The sequence below is a fragment of the Protopterus annectens genome, chromosome 2.part0, assembly GCF_019279795.1.
Source record: "Protopterus annectens isolate FY-2018-M chromosome 2.part0, PAN1.0, whole genome shotgun sequence".
NCBI classification, from domain to species: domain Eukaryota; kingdom Metazoa; phylum Chordata; order Ceratodontiformes; family Protopteridae; genus Protopterus; species Protopterus annectens.
In genome coordinates, this window is record NC_056728.1 from 65,703,263 (window position 1) to 65,730,203 (window position 26,941).

At 41.8% G+C, this 26,941-nt stretch overlaps 1 protein-coding gene across 1 annotated transcript in view; it reads right to left on the minus strand.

The window, feature by feature from the left end:
- Positions 1 to 26,941, minus strand: part of MGA (MAX dimerization protein MGA) — a 2,673,741-nt gene that overhangs the window by 1,790,251 nt on the left and 856,549 nt on the right. Inside the window, exon 8 of the mRNA XM_044060555.1 lies at positions 2,887 to 3,211. Within this exon, the coding sequence (XP_043916490.1) occupies positions 2,887 to 3,211 (325 nt within the window). The remainder of the gene's footprint in view (positions 1 to 2,886; positions 3,212 to 26,941) is intronic.

Below are 26,941 nucleotides of genomic sequence, written 5' to 3' on the forward strand. Positions count from 1 at the left end.
CCATGTCCAAGGGCGTCATGGAAGGACCCTGGGATTTTCCTGAAACACATTTTTTAAGCATTTCGTTGATTTCTACAAATGTTTTTTTGAGGAGTCAAAAAATGTACTCTCACTGCAGACAGGGTCTTACCATCCTGCTCAAATATGGATAGTGTGTCTAACTTTGGGGCCAAACAAAGAACTTCCGTCAAAGGGAGCACTGACAAAGAAGGACTTGAAGGGCTCAGAGAAATCACGCAGACTGAGCCAAGCATGTATTCTAATGGAAATGCCTGAACTCACTGTCCCATGACGTACCAACAGCTGCATGTGAAATGGGCCTCATGGACAAATTCAAAATGGACAGTAGGGTAGCCAACTGTGAAGCAATAGAGGTTTCTGCCTCAGAAGTGATGGTCCTGGAGAGAGATTTGGATAGTTCCTTTAGCAATTCCCTCTGAAGTCTGGTGAAGTGTGCCAAACAATTCAGGGATCTGAGTGCAAAAGTCACTGAAGCATGTACACACTTCCCAAATCTGTCCAATGCCCTAGACTCCATGTTGGGGGGATGGACGGATGAACTGTGTTCCGCAAGTTCCTTCTGTGTGGCAGTCACTATGACCATGGCATCTACTGGTACTCCCTTTATCTAAAATTCTGTTCCTTTCGGTGGTGCCAGGATCCTGTCTGTCTATTAGGGATCAGCTAAACAACACTGGGTTCCTTCTACACCTGTCCAGAGATCAAACCAATGAGCTCAGCAGTGGGTGGAGTCACCCAGCAGGTACATGGGCCAGACCCAAAGGCTTCCAGCAGGATAACCCAAGTGTAATGACTGCAACAGTGAAACACGATGAACATCCAAAGGCTTCCAGGAATACTGATTTCTCTTGAGAAGTGTTGTAAGTAGACCCAACTGCCCCTTTGCTGAAGGATCTCCAAGATGGCTCCAAAGAAAACGTCATCAGGTGCTGATCTTGGGGACCCTTCCCCTTCATCAAAATCATTATCCTCTGTGACCCACTCTTGAGAAGAACCTAAGTGCCTCCTCTTGCATTTCCTCTTCCTAGGGACTTTTCCTAGGGACTTTGCTATGGAGAAGTATCAGAAGATACGAGTATATCATGTGGGGTAGTCTGAAGACTTTGTGCTGGCTGCTCCTGTGGAATAGTGTGTTGAAGCTCAAGGCATAAAGACATATGAGATTGACAAGACTGATCTGGGGAAGGATGGGTCAACCTTCCTCTAGAAGTACAGAACACTCTTTCCACTACCTCAAAAGCAGAATGCCCCTGGGAGAAGGAGTCTGACGGTGCCGAAAAGACATACTTCCAGACTGGTGGCTCCCTCTGACCTGAAGGCAGCCCACCCAAGACAGAGGTCGGAGAAGAGGCTCTGAGGGGCAGAGACAGCTCCAACAACTTCTGAGTAAACTGCAGCACCTCAGACCTGGCAATGGCACTATGGCTCCGAGAGTACTCCAGCTCTAAACACAGATGAAGACTGTCCAATAGGAGAAGGTTATCACAGCAAGAGACACAGCATTCTTCAAATCCAATATCGATTACTCCATTAGTCTCGGATCCAGGAGCTCCAAATGCTGGATTGGAGAAGGAGCCAAAACAGGTGCAGTAGTACTGGTGAAGGTCTCCAGATGTGATGGGGTAGAAGCCTGGAGAACTGCCATCTGAATTTGTGTCAAGAGAGATTTCATCATTCTACCATACATGCTACTGTCATACTCTTAAGAACGAGAACAGGCAACTGAAGGGGCTCTAGAATGAAGGTGTCTCTCTAGAAGGGCATTGGTAGATGAGAAGGAACAGGATCTAGAGATGATGCATATCGGAACCTAGGGAGCTTCTTCAACTCAGTGTCGGATCCGGATCTGTTATCAGAAGCTGTCGGATTTGGGGGCTTAGTCTTTGGATTCAAAGAACTCTGATCCAACCTCTTAAACACCTTGCCAGAGGGTTCAAGAGTAGGGTCAGAGCTAGGAGTGGAGGATCTGGAAGGATGTGATGGACGCTATCTGGACTCTTCATCTAATTACTTGGAGGTTTGAGTACCAGATAAAGTCTTTGAAAAAGAAGTCTGTAATAAACCTTTTAGAATTAGTTTATTTTTACGGTGCACTAACCTCCATGGATTAAAAACCTTACAAATGCCGCACAACTCTTAAATGAGATGGGTCTAAGCAGTACACACATCAATCATGTGCATCAGAGAGGTATTTTATGCCCACAATCTTTACATTTTTTAAAACTCAAAGGTTTTTCAGCCACAGTGGAAAAAATTAAATACACTTGTAACAGAAATAAAAGACTTTATTTAAATAAAGAAAAGAATAAAATGAAAAAGGAATTACTAACAATGGTAGTTAAAGAAATTACCACAAGAGTATAAAAAAGAAAAAAATTACCAATGATGATAAGCTAAGACTACAAAGATAAATGTAGGAAGGATAAGGGAGGAATATACAATACATCCAGAAAAAAGTAATAAAATATAAAAATCCTATTTGACTCAAGTACAACTGTAAAGCTCGAGAGCTAACAGCGACCACATCCATATGCAAAGGTGACAAACGAGTTCTGAGGTATGGTAGGGGACTAGAGCATTATAGGTAAGAGAGGAGTTTGAGTTTCCAGTATCCACAAGGTGTAAAAAGCCAGAGTCAGATCCAAGGGAAGATCTGAACCCACCTGTTGGAAAAATGAATGAAAATTAACATCATCGTAACAGTTTTCCAAAACGTTAAAAGGACTGACAGGTGTCACAAAAATGAACAGCTGGGAATGGAGAAGCCATAAATAGCATCTACCTACATCTTATGTGTTCACAAGAAAAAAGTTTAACATGCAACAGAAAGAAATAATGCTCGATTTCATTATATTAAAAACTTACTGTACTCCAACTTCTTCTTCTTCATAAATTTGACCTTCTCTTCATCTTCGCCATCTTCCTCTTCCTCTAAAGCACTGGAATGAATTAAGTCTCCCTGGGTAGACTTGTTATGGATTTTCTTGCTCTTGAAACAACTTTTAACCAGCACCATTTTTCTCTTTAAGCAAGTGCATCCAAACATGCACTCTGGCCTCCTGCAGTGAGCTGGCTGCCTTTTTTCCTGGGCGAGACTTTCACAAATACAGCCAAGACGACAGAAATCATTATTGCAAGGAGGTGTCCTTCTCTTGATGATTTTGTGTACAGGTTTGGCCTTCAGAGTTCCCTAAGAAAAAGTTTAAGGATGGGAGGAAAATGAAAGCATCAAACACAAAAAATGAATATTCAAAAACAAACATAAAATGTTTTCAGTAAAATCATTTCTAAGAAGGCATTCTCACAGGCTAATTTTTTAAACACACATCACAAAATAAGCTAATTCATAATTATCATCAAATCTTCACAAATACAGTACTGGACAAAGGATAATGAGAAGCATTTAACACATTAAGTAAAACATGTTCATCTACTTTATATTAATGATGCAGACTTTTAACAAATAAGCAAAGTATGCCAAAAGATGATATAAATAAAATGCATGAATATACAGCACATTACAACTTTAATAAAATCACTCTATCAAAGCTCAAAGATATAATTTACTTTAAACTCACAGCCATTCCATATTCAGTCACGAGAATAAGTTGGGAGGCATGGCTCTCCTGAAAGTAGCAGTAAAAATAATAAAACAATGAATGGTACAGGTAAATGTCTAAGAAGTGAAGGGAAGAAAAAGTGGAAACTGTAGGCTGGCTACACAAAGAAGTAAAATATGAATGAAGTAGCATGGCTACTTCAAGCATACCTCAGCACACAGATGCAGAAAGTAGCAGGGAAAAGGAGATCGCCTTGAAGTTTGTGTGCCTGGAGGTGATTAAAATGAACTCTAGACTGGAAAGGTACATGAAAGACAGAGATAAGCACCTCAATTTGGAAACAGAAATTGTAAATGAATACGTGAATGCACTCCAAAAACTGATCCAGTAGAATGATGGATTGAGGGTTCGCATGGCAGAAGTGGAAATAAAACTGGTCATGTTAGAAGCTCAAAAAACTTATGAAGGCAGAGCAATAAGAAAGAACTTGCGGGTCATCAGGGTGCCCAAAGGAAAGGAGGGTTAAGACTGTAGAGTTTTTGAGACTTCCAAGATGGCTGCACATTGCACACTGGGAGAGCTGAAATTAAGCTGTTACTCAGATAAATTCAGAAAAGAGAGCCAGTGAATTTCTCTTTTTGGGTAAATTTCAGTTACTGGTTCATAAATGCACTGCACAAAAGCCGGCAAAGAAGAAATTAAGAAATCCTGAAAGAAAATTAATCTCAAAAAACGAGGAGAAAACACGGGCTGGAAAGAATCCTGCAGCTGTTCAGCAAAAAGTAGTTCAACTTCCAGCTTTGATGCAAGACATGACTTCCAGTAATCTAGAGGAAAAAAAAAATAAGTCAAATGTGGTCAGAGTTGATTACAATAAACAAAATGCTGAAGGAAAATACTAATTCAAACAACAAAAGGCTGAAAAAATGGAAGAAGCTTTAAAAAGATATTCAGATGAGCTGATAAAAAGTACAGTTGTGTACACTTACCATAAATGTAGATGTTCGAGTGTATTCACAGTTGCAGTCATTACATTTGGGTTATCTGCTTGCAGTAGCCCTCAGTCGGCCTGATTAACAAAGTCTTGGGTCCTGCGTCGGTTGCTGTCCCTTCCTCCATGACGTCAGGTCGTCAGGGGTAGAAAACATGCAGCAGACGCCATTACATCAGTTTTTCTTGCCCCAGATGTCAGGTGCCCCCTAATGGGAAGCAATTAAATCTATAACACAAGGATATACCTCCAACAAAAAAGCAAATACAGCAAAAAGCTTTTCGAGCATAGTAAATGAGAGTAGAGGTATAGCCAAAACAAGAAAGGGGGCTGGAGGGAGGGTAACCAGGACTGGAACAGTGAATATAACCAGGACTGGAACAGTGAATACACTTGAACATCTTCATTTATGGTAAGTGTACGCAACTGTACTATGTTCTTCGTGTTTCACCGTTGCAGTCATTACATTTGGGTAGATTCCCAAAGCTAAGTTTGGGAGGAGGAATTTAAATAGAATTAGGGCCAGCTATAAGGCCCTGCAAGACTGCAGTGGCAAAACCAGCTCTGGATTGAGAAAAAATTGGCAAATGATGATGCTTGCTTAAGTATGTACAGAACTCCAAGTAGCAGCTTCTAGGATGTCCCTTGTAAGGACGCCCCTGAGAAAGGCTGTAGAGGTGGATGCAGCCCTGGTTGAATGGGGTCTGATGCCCTGTGGGATAGGTTTTCCATGGTGCTTATAGCAGAAATGAATGCAGTGGCCTATCCATTTTGAAATGGTTTGCTTTGAAATAGCTTTCCCCTCTGTCCCTGCAGCAAATGCCACCAGAAGTTGTTGAGATTTCCTTTGAGGTTCAGTCCTATCCAAGTAGAATCTCAGTTGTCTGTGCACATCTAAGGAGTGTAGTATCCGTTCCCCTTTATTCTGTGGGTTAGGAAAGAAGGTAGGCAAATGAAAGGACTGATTAAGAGCCACATTGGTTACCACCTTGGGCATGAAGGAGGGACTGGTTCTGAGGGACACCCTGCCCGCATGAAAGATGATGAAAGGCTCCACTGCCATAAGGGCCTGTAACTCGGATACCCTTGTTGCAGAAGTGATTGCTAAAAGGAAAGCTGTTTCCCAGGAAAGGAAAATTAAATCAGCAGTAGCAGCTGGTTCGAAAGGAGGAACAGTGAGTTTCTCCAATTCAAAGTTAATGTCCCAGGCAGGAGTTGGAGCTCTCCTCGGTGGTATTACATTTTTGGCCCCTCTGAGGAACTGCTTGAGCAGTGGGTGAGAGAAGAGGGGAGGCTCTGTGCTATAATGAGCTGAAATGGCTGAGGCATGAATTTTGATGGAGGAAAAGGACAAGCCCTTATGAAGCATCTCAGTAAAATATTGTAGAATCTGAAGTAAACTGGGCACTGCTGTGCTCATCCCTTCAGATTGGTTCCAGGTACAAAATATTTTCCATTTCACAGCATAAGATTTTCTAGTACTCGGACTCCTAGCCTCTAAAATGAAATCCATCGCTGATTTACTGAGGGGTGGCAAAGGAGAGATTAGGTAATTAGCCAGGATGCTAAGTTCAGTGTTTGCAGCTGAGGGTGCAGAATCTGGTTCTCTTGCTGAGACAACAGGGAAGTAGTCTGAGCCAGGTGCCATGGGGCTAAGCGTGACACATTGCACAGGAGGGGGTACCAGTGTTGGCATGGCCAGTCTGGTGCAATTAAAATCGTCCTTGGCTTGTCCTGTTTGATATTTAGTAGTACCTTGGAGAGCAGAGGCAGAAAAGGAAAGGCATAAACTGATAGGTTTTTCCAGCTGAAGGATATAGCGTCCACTTTCCAAACTAGTTTGTGGGGAATCCTTGTGCAAAATTTGTCCAAATGATGGTTCTGGGGGGAGGCAAACAGGTCTATATCTGGGCTCCCCCATTTGCTTGTCAACATGTTGAAAATCCTTGGTTCCAGTTTCCACTCGTGTGGGTTCATGAGGTTTCTGCTTAGTCCATCTGTCAGTGTATTTAGTTTTCCTGGCAAGAGTTGAGCTTGTAGATCCACTTGGTAGCTCAAGGCTGTGTTCCACAATGTCATGGCTAGTCTGTAGAGGGGGTAAGTGTGTGTACCCCCCCTGCTTGTTTATGTACCACATGACCGTGGTTTTGTCCGTCTTTACCATTAGTTGTCTTGGAAAAATGTGGTCCTTGAAGGCTGTCAGAGCATTCTGTACAGCTAACATTTCCTTTTGATTTATGTGTAGGTGCATCTGACTTGGGTTCCATTTGCCCTGAATGCACTTCCCTGCCAGGTGAGCCCCCCCCATGCATAGTCTCTGATGAGTCTGTTGTTAAGGTTTGGGTGGCAGTGGGCAGTGTGAATGGTAGTCCCTTGTTTTGGTAACAGGCCTCTGCCCACCAGAGGAACTCTAGGCGTAGACAACGTATGATAGGAATCATAGCTTCTAGATCCCGTGAATGTTGACACCATAGGCTTTTGAGATACCATTGCAGTTTCCTCAAATGCAGCCTTGCATATGGAATTAGAAGAATGCAGCAGGCCATGAACCCCAAGGCCTGCAGTATTTGCCTTGCAGATAACTGGGGTTTTGTGGCCACTTGTTTGAAGTAGTTTATCAAATGAGTCCATTTCTCTGGCGTGAGGAAAGCCATCTGGGAAGTTGTATTCAAGCTTGGTCCCAGGAATATAATTTGTTGACAGGGTACCAGGTGTGATTTCTTTTTGTTTATGGTGTACCCCAGACAAGTCAGTATCCTTTGAACAAAGGCCAGATGATTCAAAAGTATGTCCTGGCTTTCTGCCTGAATTAGACAATCGTCCAGGTATGGATATATTGGAATATTTCTTTGCCTGCAGAATGCAATGACTGGAGCTGGTCACTTTGTGAATACCCTGGGCGCAGTAGATAAGCCAAAGGGCAGTGCAGAGAACTGACAGTGCATGTTGCCTGCTTTGAAGTGTAGGTACCTTCTGAAAGACTCCCTGATAGGGATGTGCAGGTATGCTTCTTTTAAATCTAGTGTTGCTAACCATGCATCTTTGCCTAGCATGGGAAGCAGATGGTGAAGAGTCAGCATCTTGAATTTTGAAATCATCAGAAAGGTATTTAGAGTAGAAAGGTCCAGGATAGGATGCCATGTATTGTCTTTTCTGGGTACCAGAAAAAGTCTCGAATAGAAACCTTGTCCCTTTTCCTCTTCTGGTACCAAATGAATAGCCAAATCCAAAAAAGAGGCCAGCACCAAGAGTGATACCTGGGTTTATTCCAGATTCAAACCGGTTTCGACCGTCTTGCCTTCATCAGTGAATACCATAATCTTCATGTGTCATTCCTTATATACATCCAGCACAATGTCCCAATTAAATATTTAAAGAGACAGTAGTATCCAGAAGCCAGTAATGATAAAAACTAGAAATACCTCTGTTATAGTATATGAATGAACATTCTCATATGCAATTAATCTGCTATGTATTAGTTATAAATGGTCATTTAAAACGGGGAAAAAAAAGAGATCCTAGCCTAATGATCCACATCCTTAGGTTTGGATCACGTTGCTTCACTTCGCTGGGGGCTCCTGAGTGATCAGATGCATGTTGTGGCTGCTTATGCTGCACTTTTATTTTCATAACTTGATTTTTGTTAAACTATTTCAACACCATATTTGGATTATTATTTACTGTGACTTGCAGCCAGGAAACAACATCTTTTGGACTTTCAGTTTGTTTAGTGAAGTGTTTTTCACTTAAGAAACGCTGTTCTGCAGGTATGTTAGCGCTTAAAATATCTTACTTCTGAAATATGAGCTTAAACAAAACTAAGATGGTGGTTTACCATTTATGAGATTCATTTTTGGAAAACTAAGGTCTTTGGTTAATTAATCAAGCCTATGGGACTGTGACAACAGGATCGAAGGATCGCTGTGGCAGATGGAACCACTGTAGATCTTTATGTTTTTCATACAAGTGTTTAGTTCGCCATATTGTACCGTATCAAAGAATTACAAAACTACAGGGCAGTAGTGTGTTTATGGACTTACTTGGGCCTTTTGGAACAATTTATTGACATTTAACATATGAAGCTTGGTCATAACGTGTTATGACTGATTGCGACAACTGGATCGAAGGATCGTTGTGGCTTATGGATTACAGGGGCCTTTTGGGACAGTTCATAGAGGCCGCAACATTGAATTGCTCTACTGTTTTGCGACAATAGGATCGAAGGATCATTGTGGCATATAGTGCAACTGGAGGCTTAAATTACAAGCTTTGGGGCATAATTTGGTATATTTTGGACTGTAATTATCACAACTGGGTATTATCTTGTATATGGAACTTTGGACAACTACAATAGGTATACTGTTTTCCATATTTCATATGTAGGTACTTTGGTTACAGGTGTATTGTTTTATAATTGATATATGACCAAGATTTTTGTGATATATGCATACTAGGGAGCTTTGTGGAAGCCCATTTATATATTCAAGCCAAATCATACTGTGTATAAAACACCTTTTGCGGGTCATAGTTATTTGATGAAGCTCTATCACTCACTTATGTGGGCTTTTATGAATCACATACAAAATTGGATGTTTTTCTGATATTATTTACTGTTCAAACTACAGACATTACTGTTCAAATCGAATTATGTGTTTTCAATATTTAATATATCAGATCATATATAATTGTCCCCATTTAACATCAAGATCAGGTGGACATTTACTTTAAATACCAAATGACCCATGTAAATCCTTGCTTTACAGGGGAACAACATTTGCATTTACATACTGTGTTTCCTTACAAACAAATGATTTGCTCTCTTTTTTTAGAGAATAATATATTGTTTAATTTTCTCTATATATTGTTAACAATTTTTGAAATGCATTACTGTCTATACTGTGGTTGAAAACCAGTTCTAATAGGGAGAATACTATATATGTATAGCAATGATCATCTGGGTACATTCTCCTAAATAATTATCAGATACTTTTGTTTGAGTTAATAACGGACATAGAATAAGAAGGGATTTTTTACTATATTTTTGAGTATTTTTTACCCATCCAAACGTATCTGTTTGGTTAAAGAGATCCACATACCCACTCTATTTTCTTCCCCTGTATTAATGATTTTTTTTTTGGGTTGATCTCAGAGCACAATTAGAGACATCTACCATGGACTTAGTCACTATACTGCAGGGTCTATCTGCTGATAAAAATGATCTTCAAGTGTTTGGGGTTCAGAATAATGGTGGTCTTACTACTGGAGAGACCAGGGATGCAAATGATCTTTGTAAGAATCTTTTTATCAAACTGACTAAAAGTATGACCAATTTACGCAGTTCAGTTTGGCACCTTAAACTATTTAAGGCCCATCAGGCTAAAAATATAACTCCAAGAGGTTTGAGAATTCGGTCACAACCATATGTCAGTAATCCAGATGATAAGCTATATGAGGAATGGGCAGAAGCTCAGCAAAATGCAACCATGTCACTTGTGAAAATATTGTCTTCCTTTTATGAACGGTCAATTCAGACCGACATTACAGAAACCCAACATATTTATGAGGAAATTAACACATATGAGGGTCAGACACTGTATCAAGAATGTCTTCAGAAACTATCCAAGGACTTACTAACAACAGAGAAGAATTTAAGAAGTAAGAAACTACACAAATTTCATAGGGATTTGATGGATTATGAACAGGGTACACCTTTTGGTATTAAAAAGAATGTCACATTTTCTGATGGGGAGTATAGGGGGACTAGACCCAGAAGGAAGAGACCCAGATCCATTTTAAAGAAATCTAAAAATTAATACAGTGGTACATCAGGGGAGGAATCCTCTGTTACGGAAACAGAGCATGGGGTCACTCAGGAGTCCTCAAGCACATAAGAAACAAAGAAATGCTGACCACCCTTTGGGCCTAGGAAACATAGGGGTGGGAGAAAACATCACAAATGTGGACAATTTGGAAACACTGTTACAAATAATTCCCACGTAACAGAATGCTCAAATGTACTCAACATTTCCTCTAACATTATCTGAAACTGCTATTAAACTCTTAAACAAAAGATTAACATATGTTCCTGGTTTCTATGTTTATGAAGACAGTATTGTGAAAGATGTTTTGTCACTTTGTAGACTGTTGAATTTAAAATTATACTTTGGTCAACAGGGTGACTCTCAAATATCTACTGATTTTCATTTCAAAACATCTATCTTTCATCCCCCTATGGACAAATATTTGTCCAGCTTTCAACAATCAGTTCTTAAAGATCTACACTTTCATGGTTATGAAACCCGGATGTTCGGTCACAACTTGTCTGGAGTGGAACAACAAGCCCTTAGGGAACTAAAAAATAATCATGATATAGTCATTACTCCTGCCGACAAAAGAGGAGCAGTTGTAGTTATGGATATGAATTACTACTTATCAGAGGCCCACAGACAGCTCCAGAATGGGATACACTACATGCTAATGCCTCTTGACCCAACCAAACGATCGATTCAAAAAGGAAACAGATTCCTTTTTGAAGTTGGCAGCTGAGGAAGGCATCATTAATACATCAGTTCTCAAACATCTTACAGCTGAGGATACCCAGAAGCAGACACTATATTTGTTACCTAAAATTCATAAAAACTTACAAAAACCACCTGGAAGACCAATAGTTTCTGGTATGGGGATGCTTACGGAACCTTAATCAGGATTCCTCACTAAATATCTACAGCCCCTTCTGACTATGGTCAGATCCAGGATTAAGGACACGACAGAATTTCTGAGGATCCTAAGTGACAGTCAATTAGAACCAGATTGGATAATGTGTATATTGGATGTCACGGTGTTATATACTAATATTCCACACTGGGCTTGGCTGGAGGCTTTAGAATATTGGCTTAATAAAGCAGACATTTATCCACCAGGATTTAACACTCTTACTTATTGGTATGGCAGAGCATGTTCCAACTAAGAATGTGTTCTATTTCCAACAAGAATGTTACTGGCAAATCCGTGGTACAGTTATGGGAGCATCCATTGCTCCCACATACACGGATCTGTTTATGGGCTATTATGAGGAATTCTTTATATATGATACATCACGCAACATTTTTCAGGGGGAGATGGATATTTGGCAGCGGTACCTGGACGACTGTTGGATGGTCTGGCGGGAGGACACAGAATATCTTTTGGAATTTGTCCAATACCTCAATGAAAACAAGTGGGGTATTGAATTTACGCTCAATATGCACCACCAAGAAATTCACTTTCTTGATGTTAAAATCTGTAGAAACCAAGACCACACCCTGTCGATCCAGGTCTTCCGCAAATATCCAGAGTATAACAAGCCTTTTACAGGCAACAAGTTTACACCTTGATCATACTATAAGGAACATTCCAAAGTCACAACTTCTACGTATCAAAAGAATCTGCTCTTCCAGTGTTGATTATGAATATCATAAGACTGATTTAATACACAGATTCAGAGCTAGGGGGCCAGGAGCTATTCTTTCAGCTAGCAACTGGGCTAGTGCACAAAACAGGTCAGAATTATTGTAATACAAAAGAAAAAAGCCTAACTCGGGGGATAGTTTCTGATTTGTTACTACCTATGGCAGGAATATTAATGCCATCAAAAATGTTATTAATAAAAATTGGAATATTCTTCAGGCTAATCAAGAACTAACTAGTCTCCTTATGGATAGATGTAAGGTTTCTTATCGCAGGGGACGTACACTGGGGCCTCACTTTAATCATTATAAATCAAAGGGTGGTAATCAGTCTTTGGAACAATTGACCATTACTGGGGACTTGCTGGTTGGGTCATTTTCTTGTGGACATTGCTCCTTTTGTAGATATATGCCTAAATCTAAGGAGTTCTCTAGTAAAAACACCCAAATGGTACACAAGATTAAGCATTTTGCAAATTGTGGAACAGACTGGGTGGTCTATTTGGTCACATGTTCCTGTTCATCTTTTTATGTTGGACAAACCTCTAGACCTTTCAGAATAAGAATGTCTGAACACCCAAGTGATATTCGCAACAAACGAATGACGAATGCCCTCTACAAACATGTATGTGAACATAAATGAGCAATATTCCATTTTTGTATTATTGATAAGATAGCGGGTGATAGAGTGAACAAGTTAGGGTGACACAGTATTTTGAATGACAAAACGGATGTGGATCATTAGGCTAGGAGCTCTTTTTACACATGATGATTATGGTATTCACTGATGAAGGCAAGACTGCCGAAACCGGTCTGAATCTGCAATAAACTCAGGTATCACTCTTGGTGCTGGCCTCTTTTTTGGATTTGGATTTAGGCCATTTGCACCTGCCCTACGTGCGAAGCTCATTTGGGTTTGGACCATATGAATAGCCCCCATGCTTAAGAGAGAGAGTACTTGATTTTGGGCCTATGCCCACTGATTTGGAGGTAGATCTGGCCACCCGCTTGGTGTACGGTTGCCACCCACCCCGCTGTCAGCAGGACACTCACGGGTTGAGCCTTCTCATCCTGTTTCCCGCATTCACAGACAGTGGGACTTTAAAAGTCCCGTTTTCCCCTTTTCGTGTTCTCGAACTGCCATTGCTCTGGAAAAGCCGAAAATACTTCCATTTTTTCCACAGCAATGCGGCTACATCACCAACCCGGACCTGCAGTTAGGATTCCCTGCTAGGTCCGGGTGGTGTAATTCAAGCAGTAATTGGCTGCAGGGATTGGAGGGGGTGGGGATTCACCTCAAACAGCCCAATAAAGGTCGCAGCTGTAGAGCAGTTTTGCCTTAGTGCTCTAAAGCTGCGAAGGAAATAAGGTCTGAAATTTCTAATCCCAGTCAGCAAAGAAGCCAGCCAGCCAGCCAAGAAGCCAGCCAAGCCAGCCAAGAAGCCAGCAAAGAAGCCAGCCAGCCAGCAGAAAAGCTAGCCGGCAAAGAAGCCAGACTGCTAGCCAGCAAGGGAGCCTGCCAGCCAGTCCAGCCACTTGAGCAGACAGAGCCAGTCATCAAACTAGCCATTTCAGCAGGAAGGAAGCAAGCTAGCCCAGCAAAACCTGTGATAGTGGTAAGTACATAACATAGTATTTTGTGGCTTTAGTTATTTAAAATGGGAATATTGTGCTTTAAGTTTTTAATGCTTAGAGGTAAGATGGGGATGTAGTATGCAGTATTTAAACCTGTGCAGTGGTTATATTGAGATTTATGAGTAGTAGTTTAAAATGGGAATATATTGTGGTTTAATTTTTTAATGGTCAGAGGTAGATGGGGGTGCAGTACGCAGTATTTAAATATGTGCAGTGGTTATTTCGAGATTTCTGAGTAATAGTTTTTAAAGGTATAAAACCTGTATGTATATGTATTTGTTATTGTTCTTGGGGATATGATTTGGAAGCATTACTTTTAAAAGGCTGAAATGTGTGTATAGAAGTTTTGTTTATTTCTGGTGGGGGGCAGTGAAATATAAATTTAGTGTGATGTATTTCTATTGTCGTAGCTTTTTCTGGGTATTTTCTGTTTGCAGACAGAAAATGTTTGAGCATAGTTTGCACTTTTTTGTGTGGAAATATGTGCAATTTAATGCTGTTTTCAGGAAGTTAGGATATACTGTTTGGGTAATTTTTCCTGTTAGTTCTTGCAAGTCAGTTTGTATGTGGTACAAGTCTACCTTTTGAGGGGGAATGTTAACAGTTAATGTAGTGCATTTATTATTCTAGTAGGTACATGTTGCCAACTTGCCAAAGCTGTTTCAAGATCGATTTCATTTATACTTGTAAATGTGTGCACTTAATTTTTTATGCAATTTTAATAAGGTTAAAATGTCCTGCTTTGCTTGTAATATGAATATGGGTGTGCTGCTTTTACTTGGGCCTGTTTATTGCATCGCTGTGCTGGGTAAATTACTCTTAATTGCTATGTTTTGAGGTAAAAGGAGCCCATGGAGTCTGCTGTACATGTAGTTTATTTTACTTCTCTTGCAAGAAGTATTTTTAAAAGGTAAAATGTTTACAGACTTTTTTCCTGTTTATTTCTTTTTTTTTTTTTTTTTTTTTGTGGATGCATGCTCAGAAGTTAATGCAGTGCATTTGAGATTGTGCTAAACCATGTTGTGTTGTTACAGGGTAGTTTGCTTTTATAAGTAGCAAAGTTTGTATTTTGTGTTTTAGTGATGTCTTCAACATACTTATTTACTGTTTTCATTATAATCCGATTACGACCAGTGCTGCTGTTGGGCATGTTCATTAATAGATCAGTGCGCTGTGTAAATTGGTGCCATACATTTCTTTTAACTGCTGCGGTCAAAAGCTAAATCACATCTATGGTATCCACTGTGCATTCTCATTCATTTTAGTGTTTTTCTGGTTCAGTGAATGTGGTTAATTTTTTGTTCTTGAGGGGTGGGGTGAGGTGAGTGGCATGTTCGGTGGTAAAAATAATGCATTTCAATTTCTACAAGCTCCATTAATGTTAGTTTTCAATGGCCAAAATGCCCCCTACATTACCTCATTTACTATTTGACCTTTTTCAAACTGTTTGTAATAACTCTTTTCTGCTCCATTCCTCAGTTCTTTAGCATGCCACTGTTGTTTTTCAAGCCATTTTTTTGAGTGCCAATGTTTTTCAAGCCAGTTCTTTCGCATGCCAATGTTTTCAAGCCAGTTATTTTGCATGGCAATGTTTTTCAAGCCAGTTCTTTTGCATGCCAATGTTTTTCGAGCCAGTTCTTTTGTGTGCCAATGTTTTTCGAGCCAGTTCTTTCGCGTGCCAATGTTTTTCGAGCCAGTTCTTTCACGTGCCAATGTTTTTCGAGCCAGTTCATTTGTGCTGTGCACCAATATGTTACTGCACCCTACTAACACAGTTTTGGTAAATATGTTGCATATCAGGTAAGTACAGATTCAAGCATGAAGAGAGCAGCAGCTTCATCACAGTCAACCAGCAGCATGAGAATGTGCAAGTGGCAAGATGCTTGGAAAACAGAATTCGACGCACACCTTGAGGGACCAGAACTTAGGATCATTGCAGCAGAAGCCTCTGAGGTGTTCCATGCTGTTAAGCACAATATTTCCTATAACAGCTTGGACTGTGCAGTAAAGTTGGCCAGCCAGTTGTACAGTGACTCGGACACTGCAAAGAAACTATCTTGTGGAAGAACCAAGGCTGAAGCCATAGTCGAAAATGTTTTGGGACTGCACTCATGGAATACCTCCTGCATGGCCTTCAAAAACCAGGCACTTCATTTGCAATTTCATCAGATGTTTCCAACAAGGGGAACATAAAATTATTTCCACTTGTTGTGAAGTATTTTTCTAAAGAAGAGGTGGTGAATGGCCTTTTGGACTTCTATGAAGACCCTGATGAATCTGCACAGGCTATTTCACAGCAAATTTCCAACATTATGGAAAGGCACTCCTTGCCTTGGAACAGCATTTCAGCTTATGGGGCTGATAATGCCAGTGTGAACTATGGGAAGAAATCTGGTGTGTATACCAGATTAAAAGAAAAGTGCCCATCACTCCAGCGGGCTAACTGTGTTGTCCACATCATTCACAATGCAGCCAAAAAAGCTACAGCACAACTACCGTACGACGTGGAAGTATTTGTAATGAAACTTTTCAGCCACTTCTCAGGTTCGGCCACATGGACCAGAGACTTGAAAGACTTCTGAGTTTTGTGGCATGGCATTTGAGAGTCTGTTAAGACATGTGCCAACAAGGTGGCTGTCACTACTCCCAGCCATTGAAAGAGTAGTGAAAAATCTCCAAGTGCTCCAGTCCTATTTCCTCTCCCATGGAGAATAGGAGATCCCCCGGCAGATATGGCAGTACTTTTCAGCTAATGAGCATGGTGAGAATGAATTGCCTACGCTGCCCCAGTACTACTTGCACTTTCGCTGTGCTGTTCTTGTTGATTTTAATGAACATATAAGTACATTAGAAAAATCAGCACTTACCGCCATGGAAACTTTTGTGTAATGGTCTCTTTGAAGCAAAAACTGCAGGCAAGAGCTGAAGGTGCTTTCTTTGGAGGGAAACTTAGAGCACTTATGAGCACATAAAATAGCACTTTTGCTAACAAACTGAAAAGAGACTTCATTGTACTCTTGGAGACAGCAGTGAAACACCTGGAACAGTGGTTTGATTATACTGAAAGCAACTACTTGTTTACACTATCTAAATTATCTCTAAATGAGCCCTTTGCTTTCAGTGACTTACTTAATGTGACCACTGCCCTGAGTCTGCAGAATGTAGATGACGACTATCGTTTTAGGGACTACTTGGCAATTAGGCCCTTTCTCGAACAGTTATGTAACACAAGCTTGACCCCAGGAGAGAAGTGGCTGAAGCTTTTCAAAGAAGAGCCTGAACTGACTACACTATATCCGGTAATTGCTAGGGTTTTATCTATACCGACCTCAAATGCATTGGAAGAAATAGTTTTTTTCTTTGGTGAAAGGTAAGCGGACAGATGTGCGAAACCGAAGTAGTGTGGACTTCTTAAAAGCCGAACTAATGATGACTGTAAATTACCGGATGAAATATTGTGACATTTACTCAAATACTCAAAAACACTGACTGAGGTATGGCTCCAGTTCAAAGAAAAAGGAACCCCAGTAACACCAACGAATAAGTATGCAAAAACACTAACTGAGGTATGGCTCCAGTAAGGTAAAAAAGCAATGAAAAATTCTTCAGTAGCAGTACTGGTTTATTACAAAGAGACACAAGCGCTTTCACCAATGCTTCATCAGGTGTACTCAATCAGATAATAACCACACCTTATATAGTAAAATCTATTGACATCACATAGCATGCAGTATAGTATTTAAAAAGATACACATGCAAAAACACTTGTTAAAAACATATCAATATGCATAAAGTGTATAATATAAAATATAAATACATATGTATGTTCACAAAAATACTGTAAGATACATAAAATAAAAATAATAGAAACACCTCATCTCTTCAGACCCCTTTTTAAAAGAACTGGTCTGATAGGTACTCAAATACTGTTTCAAATCGGGCCCTTCTTCAAGCCATAAAATCAAATTCAAAATACACTTTAAAAAAAAAAAGTGATTTAGTGTACTAATGTGCAGCTTAAAGTACTAGGGTGCAGTTTGTAATTTTGTGTTTTTCTTTGTTTAGCGTTAATTTGCTAGTGTGTAGTATGTAGTACTAGGGTACAGTACGTAATTTTGTGTTTTTTCTTTGCTTTAGCTTTAATTGACAATAAAAAGTCTTAATTTTATACTTGGCTTGTATGTGGTATGCTTCTGCTTCAGGCACCGCACAGCAAGAAAGACTGATGTAATGGCGTCGGCTGCATATTTTATGACCTTGGCGACCTGACTTCATGGAAGAAGGGACAGCAACCGACGCAGGACCCATGACTTTGTTAATCAGGCCGACTGAGAGCTACTGCAAGCAGATAATAATGACTGCAACAGTGAGACACGAAGAACATCTGCAAAAATTAGACATCAAAATGAAAAGGTAGGCTCAGTATATGACTGCTCAAGAAGAGTTGTTTAAAAAAAATGGCAAAATTAGAGAGAAAGCATGTAGAAAAAAATAAGATTTTCTGCTGTACCACAGAAATTGGAAGAAACAGAGAGTATTAATTTTACAAAAGCATAAATAAGCAAGTGGACTGGTATTCCACAGCAGGAGCTGTTGACTGAAAGAGGCCACTGTGTGTATGCTCCAAACTTGGTCATGAGAAAGTAGCCAAGACCTCCAATAGCAAACATGCAATCCTACCAGCAGAAAGAGTTGATTCTGACAAAATTGTGGTCCAAGGACAAAGTACTTAGAGACAGAATGTTGAAAAGCAAGTGTAAGATTCAAGCTGCTGTATCCAGCTATCTTCAGAGTATTTTACCTGGAAGGTCAAAGTCATTTTTGATGCAGTACTTACTAAGGAGGAAATTCAAAAAAGTTTGCCCAACAAAAAGTGATCCATCAAACAGAAAGGGATTCTGCTTCTTATTCTTGAAATAATAAAGCTCACAGAGACTCTACACCAATGAAACCTTTTCCAATGTTCCAAAGGAAAATGCTCAAGTGAGAGAAAAAAAAGCATAGCAGTTGACTACAGGAACCAGGACAATGTTGAAAATTAACCGGAGACTGCATTTGGGAGATGGAGATCAACAGGAAGAAAACCAGCAACTACTGCAAAGCATCAATGTCTGGAAGAGGTAACTAGATAAAACAAGTTTTTGTTCTTAACATTTTTTTTATATAAAAAAGAAGTTATGTCTTAGCATAACATTCCACCTGTGTTGTCGATATTCACTTATCCTTGACTGTGGGTTTGGTTCTGTATCTTGCAACGGACTCAGCCATTACACCAGCTCGCGCCTTCTAAAAACACTTGACCTTAGCTTTACAGAGAATGCTCCTCTCACAATCACCCCAGACTGAGTTTGCATAAGACAGTGACAGAAAATAACACATCAGAAACCATATCTGTATTCATAAGAAGATACTCTCAGTTGGGATAGATATGTTCCACCAAGAAACCCAAAAGACAAGGGGAAGGAGGGAGGGGATGTCAAGGAAACGTGAATATCGACAAAACAGATGGAATGCTATGGTAAAACATAACTTCTTTATCTGATGTTGTCAATCTTCACTTAATCCTTGACTGTGGGACAGAGTCCCCAGCTACCGAAATCTTGGAAGGTCTCATGGAAGTATATTCCTGAGGATGATTGAACCAAATGACCCTCGTCCCTTAGAGACCAGATCCAGCTTGTAATTAGTAATAAAGGTATGACGGGATGGCCAAGTAGCCACTGCACATACACTGTCTATAGAAGCACTAGCATGGAAGACTACAGAAGCTGCTATTGCACTTGTAAAATGTGCCTTTATATGTCCCGGCAGTTGCACTTTCCTTCTGTTATAAATAAGAAGTTATGTACTCATCATAAGGTTCCATGTTTGCTGTCCATCTTGCCTTAATTCATCGCTGGTTGGGTTGGTTCTGACACGGCCTGCACAAAAACTCAAGAGCTTCCACCAGCTTGTGGCTACACACTATCCCATCATGCACAGGGAAGTATACCCAGACCTTGTTTGCAAATACCATAGTTAATACCTCTAACATATAGCCATATCCAAAAAGAGATTCAGAAAATATCAATTTTTACAAGGACACTACTCAATAGTCCAGGAGCGACGGTGGGGGAAGGAGGGTGGGATGCAAGAATGAAGGCAAGATGGACAACAAACATGGAACGTTATGATGAGTACATAACTTCTTAATGTTATGCTGCCCTGTCTCACCTTCATTCGCTAGTTGGGACAGCAGCCCCAGCATCTTCTTTCTTGGGTGGCTCAAGGGAAAATACTCTTCAGAACAGTGGATCCAAAGGAAGCCCTACTCCTGGAGGCCAAAGTGACTTTGTAATGAGTGATAAAGGTATGAGGCTTTACCCATGTTGCTGCTGCACAAACTGAATCCATGGGTAACCTTGCCTGAAAGCTGAAGAGGTTGCTATAGCTCTTGAGGAGTGACCTTTTACTTTCCCTGGAAGTTCTCTATTTTGAGATTTGTATGTGAAAGTTATGCAGTCAGTAAGCCACTTGGAAAGGGTGACCTTTGATATGGGGGCACCTTTCTTTTTATCTGAAAAGGATATAAACAGCCGGTCTGATTTCCAGCTCCTTTGTTCTGTTAAGATAGAAATGTAGTTATCTGTGTACATCTAGCTGGTGTAATCTGTACTCTGACTTGTTGCCATAATTAGGGAAAAGACAGGTAAGTCAATGGATTGATTTAGATTACTTTCTGAACATACCTTTGGAAGAAAAGAAGGGTTGGTTTGCAGAGAAACTCTATCCTTGTGGAAAGTCACATAAGGGGGATGTTTGTATAATGCTTGAAGCTCAAAAACGGTTGTTTTCCACAGTAAAAACTTTAGGTCACAAGATGATGTAGGTTCAAAGGGAGGAAGGATCAAGGCAGATAAAACAAAGTTTAGGTCCCACAGCACTGGTGGTTCTTTTACTGGAGGCCTCAGTAAGAATGTACCTTTCAAGAAAGCTTTACAAAGCTTGTGTGACATGATTTTTTGTCCCATTTCTCAATTGTGATAGTTTGATAAAGCAGCTAATTGGACTTGGATAGTTGCCACAGCTGCACCTTCATAAAAAGCTTAGCAAGAAAATCCAAGATGGTTGTTATAGGTGCAGTAAAAAGGCCAATGTGGTTGTTGAAAACCCAATGTGAAAATCTTTTCCATTTGCTAGCATACAATTTTTTGGTTGAGGTCTTATGAGACAAAATCAAAATATGTTTTGCTGCAGGAGAAATATCTGGAAGCCTGGTTGCATGTGGAACTGGAGCAGCCAAGTTGTCAATTTGAGGGTTTGAGTTAAAGGATGAAGCGTCCCTGACGGACGAGTCAGGAGGTCTGGAACTGGGTCCAGAAGTCACGGCTTCTCCTGGAGATGGAGCCATAGGAAGGGGAACCAAATTTGACAAGGCCAGTATGGAGCAATGAGTATCAAGTCGCTTCTCAACGTGCTGGCTTTCTGAAGGACTTTGGGGATCAAAGGGAATGGGGAAAAGACGTAGAGGAGACCTGAGGGCCAATCTTGCACAAGTGCATCCCTTGGTGACTCCCCCGGAGGGGGGAATCAGGGCAAAGTAGCTGCTGCATTTGGCATTCACTGACATGGCAAAGAGGTCGCAGCAAGGCTGGCCCCACTTGCGGAAATCTCTTCCTCAACTTCCTATTTTAGGGACCACTCATGAGGCATCAGAATACCTCTATTGAGTTTGTCCACTATCATGTTGGACTTCCCTGGGATGCGTTGCTATCAGAAAACATTGGGAAGAGACTGCCCATTGCCATACTCTCTGGGCCCCGCAACATAGAGATTAGTATTTGGTTTCTCCTTGTTTGTTTATATACCACACCACTGACATGTTGTCTGTCTGAATTGCACTTGTTCCTAGTTGAAGGGACTATGCTTGCAATGCCAACAGCACCACTCTCATCTCTAGGATGCTGATATGCAACTGGTACTCATTTTCCTGCCAAACACCTTGTACAGTCTTCCGCAGATAATGCCCCCCCCCCCCCCCGCAATCTGGAAAGAAGCCATGGTCACTGTGGCTACTGGTAGCAGAAAGACAAACAGCCGACCTAAGGTCACTAGAGTGGAATGAAGCCATCAGCGCAGGTCTTTCTTGCAGGATTCTGTTATGATAATTTTGTGAGACATGGGTAGCTCCTGCATGGACCACTCAGTGAATAATAGCCACTGAAGAATCCTCATGTGTAGGCGAGCTAAAGGTATCAAGGTTATTGCTGCTGCCATGTACCCAAAACTCTCAAAACAATCTTTGCCTGTACTTTTTTCTTGGTTAAGAGGTTCTTGACCTGTTGACATAAGGTTTGAATCTTCTCAGAGGAAAGTTTGGCCAACATTTGTCTTGAATCCAAGTCTGCTCCTATAAATACCATATGCTGTGATGGCAACAAGGTAGATTTTTCGAAGTTTATCATGATGCCTAGCTGGGAGAAAAGGTGAATGGTGGTGTGTCTCGCTCTTAATAGCTGATGCTTGGTTGTGGCAGTTAGGAGCCAGTAGTGTTAAGTACGGAAACATTCGGAATCCTAGACGCCTCAATTGATCCATAACTACTGCCATGCATTTGATGAACACTCCTGGAGCTGTAATGAGACCAAAGGGCAGAGCTCAAAACTGGTAGTGGCTGGCCCCCAGTCGAAAGCGCAAATGTCTCCTGGATCACCTGTCCATTTTTATGCGGTATTACGCATCCTAGAGATCTATCGAGCACATCCAATTGTCCCCAGAAAAGGGAGTATTGACTGCAGTGTCACCATTCGGAACTTCGATTTTTTGACAAACTTGTTTAGTCTGCTGAGATCCAGAATAGGCCTCCAGTCCCCCGTCTTTTTTGGAACTAAAACAAACCTTGAGCAAGTTTCGGATCCAATTTGGTCTGTGGGGACATTTTAGATGACTCTCTTTCTAGCAACTTTTGTACTTCTAAATTTGTATGATCCCTTTGACTGGGTCGAACTTCTGGGACTGATTTTTTTTTTCCTAATGGAGGAGAGGAAAAGGTTATGTAATAACCTCTGGATATGACCGCTTGTACACATTTGTCACTTGTGATTTCTAGCCAGGTGTTTTATACAATGACAAGCGACCCTCGAATGCCTCCAGAGATGGACAGATGGGGCCTCTCTCAGGAGCGCTGAAAGGGTTTATCAAGGAAGGAGTCCCTGTCACCCTAGTTTTGCAGACCCCCTCTGCTACGTGGTCGGCATCTTCCATTGTTACTTCTCCATCTGCCCCTGGGGGAAGAATCACTACATGCATCTGGGATAGCTCTTTGGGACTTACGAAAATAAGAAGTTATGTACCTACCATAACGTTCCATGTTAGTTGTCTTCTCTCGCCTTCTTCCTTGCTTGATGGGTTCGGAGCCGATCCTCGGCTCCGACTCGGCACTTGCTAAGCTCGAGAGTCACTTTTACCAGCTCGAGGCAGCCCCATATCCCATGATGCAAGGCGGTAAGTACCCAGATCTCGTTTGATGACAAAGGGCAATAGCACCAAGCATAAATACTTCCCAAAGAAAGAAAGAAAGCCTACAGGATGAAAGAAGGACCAGTTCTGAATGGTCTTCAGCATAACAATCTCTTGTAGAAAGGTCTGTCCAGGCCTGGGGGAAGGAGGGAGGGTCGCAAGAAAGAAGGCGAGAGAAGACAACTAACATGGAACGTTATGGTAGGTACATAACTTCTTAATGTTAAGTTGTCAATCTCGCCTTCATTCTTGCTTGATGGGACACGTCCCTAGCACCTCTATCCTGGGTGGTTCAACGGAACAGACTCTTGAGGACTGTAGAGCCAAAACTGGCTCTGTCCCTGGAGGCCAAGTCCAATTTGTAATGGGAAACAAAAGTATGAGGAGTGGCCCAAGTGGCCGCTGCACAGATAGTGTCTAAAGGAAGTCTAGCTTGAAAGGCTGTAGAAGTAGCTAAGCTCCTAGTTGAATGTGCTTTAGGTTTTGAGCACAGCTGTTTTCCCCTGAGCAGATAAATTTCAGAGATGACAGAAGACAGCCATCTAGATAAAGTCACTTTAGAAACAGGAAGGCCTTTCCTGTTATCTGCATAGGAAACAAAGAGTTGATCGGATTTCCTAAATTCTTTCGTTCTGTCCAAATAATATCTGAGTTGGCGGTGGACATCAAGATAATGTAATTTTTGTTCCGATCTGTTTGAATAGTTTGGAAAAAATACAGGGAGTTCAATGGATTGATTCAAATTAGCCTTTGAGGCGACCTTAGGCAAAAAGGTCGGATTAGTTCTCAATGATACTCTGTCCTTGTGAAAGACCAAATAGGGGGGTCGAACCGAAAGAGCTTGAAGTTCAGACATCCTCCTGGCCGATGTAATAGCTACTAGGAATAATGTTTTCCAAGAAAGAAATTTTAGGGAGCAAGAAACAGCTGGCTCGAAGGGGGGAAGAATCAAGGATGTCAGCACTAAATTTAGATCCCATTGAGGAGGAGGATTCCTGATTGGAGGCTTTAGCAGGAAAATTCCTTTCAAGAAGGCTTTACAAAGCCTATGGGACATGATATTGTGATCTGCGATCCCGACATGAAAGTTCGAGATAGCAGCCAGTTGAACTCTAACTGTGGAAGAAGAGGAGCCTGCATGAAAAATCTCCGCTAAGAAGTCCAAAACTGCCTGAACTGGGGCAGTGAAGGGATCGATATTCTTGGCTTTAGCCCAATAAGAGAAACGTTTCCATTTGCTTGTATAAATCCTCCTGGTAGAGGATTTTAAAGAAGCTACTATGATGTCTCTAACAGGGTTAGAGATCAAAGGAAGCCTGGCTAAGGAAGGAAGTGGAGCAACCATGCTGAGAGGTTGAGAGAAGGGATAGACCGGTGCAGCTGACCGGATTGGTGAACCAGAAGATCTGGCACTGGGTCCAGATGCCATGGCTGCACCAAAAGGTGACGATGGAGGAACGGAAACCAAATTTGTCGAGGCCAATAAGGAGCAATGAGAATCATTTTGGCTCTCAAAACGGTAGCTTTCTGGATAACCTGAGGGATTAGAGGAAAAGGAGGAAAGGCATAAAGAAGTCCCTGGGGCCAATCCTGGGTCAGAGCGTCTCTGGGGGGATGGCCTGACAGAGGAAGAGAGAAGAAGTCTGGCCATTTGCTGTTTTGGGGAGTAGCAAAAAGATCGCAACATGGGCGACCCCATTCCAGAAAAATCTCCTCCACTATAGATTGCTTGAGAGACCACTCGTGAGGCATGAGAATAGCTCTGCTCAATCTGTCCGCTAAAATGTTGGTTTTCCCAGGGATGTGCGTTGCTACCAGAAACCGATGAGAGGAGATCGCCCATTGCCACAGTCTGAGCACTTCTCGACACAAGGGGTAGGACTTGGTTCCGCCCTGTTTGTTGATATACCAAACTACAGACATGTTGTCTGTGTGGACTGCAATCGTCCCTACAGGAAGAGAGTCGTTGAGGGCTTGCAACGTTAACAGCACTGCTCTCATCTCTAGGACATTTATGTGCAGGTGGTACTCGAACGGTTGCCACGTCCCATGAACCATCCTGCCCTGATAATGCCCCCCCCCCACCCGATCAGGGAGGCATCCGTGGTGACAGTGGCTACCGGGGATGGGGGTACAAAGTGTCTGCCTTGGTGAATCTGGGGAGAAGTGATCCACCAAGCAAGATGATTTTTGCAAATCTGTGTCACCAGAATTTGGTGACGCATTGGAAGTTGTTGGTAAGACCACTGAGTGAACAACATCCACTGAAGAAGGCGCATGTAGAAGCGAGCCAGGGGAAGAAGAGTAATGGCCGCAGCCATGAGACCTAATACTTTTAGAACCATTCTGGCCTGTACCTTCTTGTTGGCTAGAATGATCCTGACATGACTTTGAATGTCTGAAACTCTTTGGTCTGTAAGGGTAGCTGACATCCGAACAGTGTTTAAGTTTGCGCCTATGAAAGTAATGGACTGGCAGGGCAATAAGGATGACTTTTCGAAGTTGATCGAGATGCCCAAATGAGAACAAAGATTTATTGTGTAATCCCTGGCTTGAACAAGCTGATGCCTGGTGGTGGCTGACAGGAGCCAGTCGTCGAGATACGGAAACACCTGGAATCCTTGACGTCTCAGGTGAGCCGTGACCACTGCCATGCATTTGGTGAACACTCTGGGGGCTGTGGTGAGACCAAAGGGCAGGGCTCTGAACTGGAAATGACTGGACCCCAGCCGAAAGCAGAGAAATCTCCTGGAGCGTCTGTGAATTTTTATGTGATAGTACGCATCCTGAAGATCTATTGAGCACATCCAGTTGTCCTTCTGCAAGAAGGGCAGAATCGACTAAAGAGTGACCATTCGGAATCTTGTCTTCCTCACAGACTTGTTGAGTCTGCTGAGATCCAATATTGGTCTCCAGTCTCCCGTCTTTTTGGGGACCAAAAAGAACCTTGAGTAGATTCCTGGCTCTGAGTGGTCTGTTGTAACTGGCTGAATGGCTCTTTTGCAGTAGTTTTGAGACTTCCAACTCTGCAATTTCCCTTAGACCGGTGGTACATCTGGAAGGGAATTTGAGGGATAGAAAGGACTTTCCTCGAAAGGAATTTTGTAACCCTCGGATATGATCGACTGTACCCATCTGTCTTGAGTGAGAGAACGCCAGGCTTCTGGGTACAGTGATAGTCTTCCCCCGACTGCCTCCAAGGAGGGACAGCCGGGCAACATCTCAGGGATGCTGAAAAGGCTTGTCAGAGAGAGACTCTCTGTTTCCCTGGTTTTGTGGACCCCCTCTACCTCTAGAGCGGCGTCTGTTGTTGTTACCCCCTCTGCCTCTAGGGGTAAACTGACCACGTGAATCCGGCGTGACTCCTTGGGATTTGCGGAACCACATTTTGCCACCCTTCTGTCCTTTGGGATAAGGTCTAGAAGGGATGGAAAAACGGACTCCTACGGCAGAAAGAGTTTTGCCGTCCTGCTCACACCTGGTCAACGTTTCCTTCACTTGAGGGCCAAACAGAGCTGACCCATCAAAGGGAGAGTTTGTGAAAGACGCCTTAAAGGGATCTGCAAAATTACATAGTCGCATCCAGGCTTGGCGTCTAAGAGCCACACCTGTATCTGCGGCCCTACTCGCTCCATCAGCAGCATATGATATAAGCCGCATGGAGGAGTTTGCAATGGAGTTAAGGGTTCCTAGCTGCGAAGCAATTTTTTCCTGAGCCCCCGCAGCTGTAGGATCCTGCACAACTTCACCTAGCTCCTTAAGGATATCCCTTTGGAGTCTGAAGTGACAAA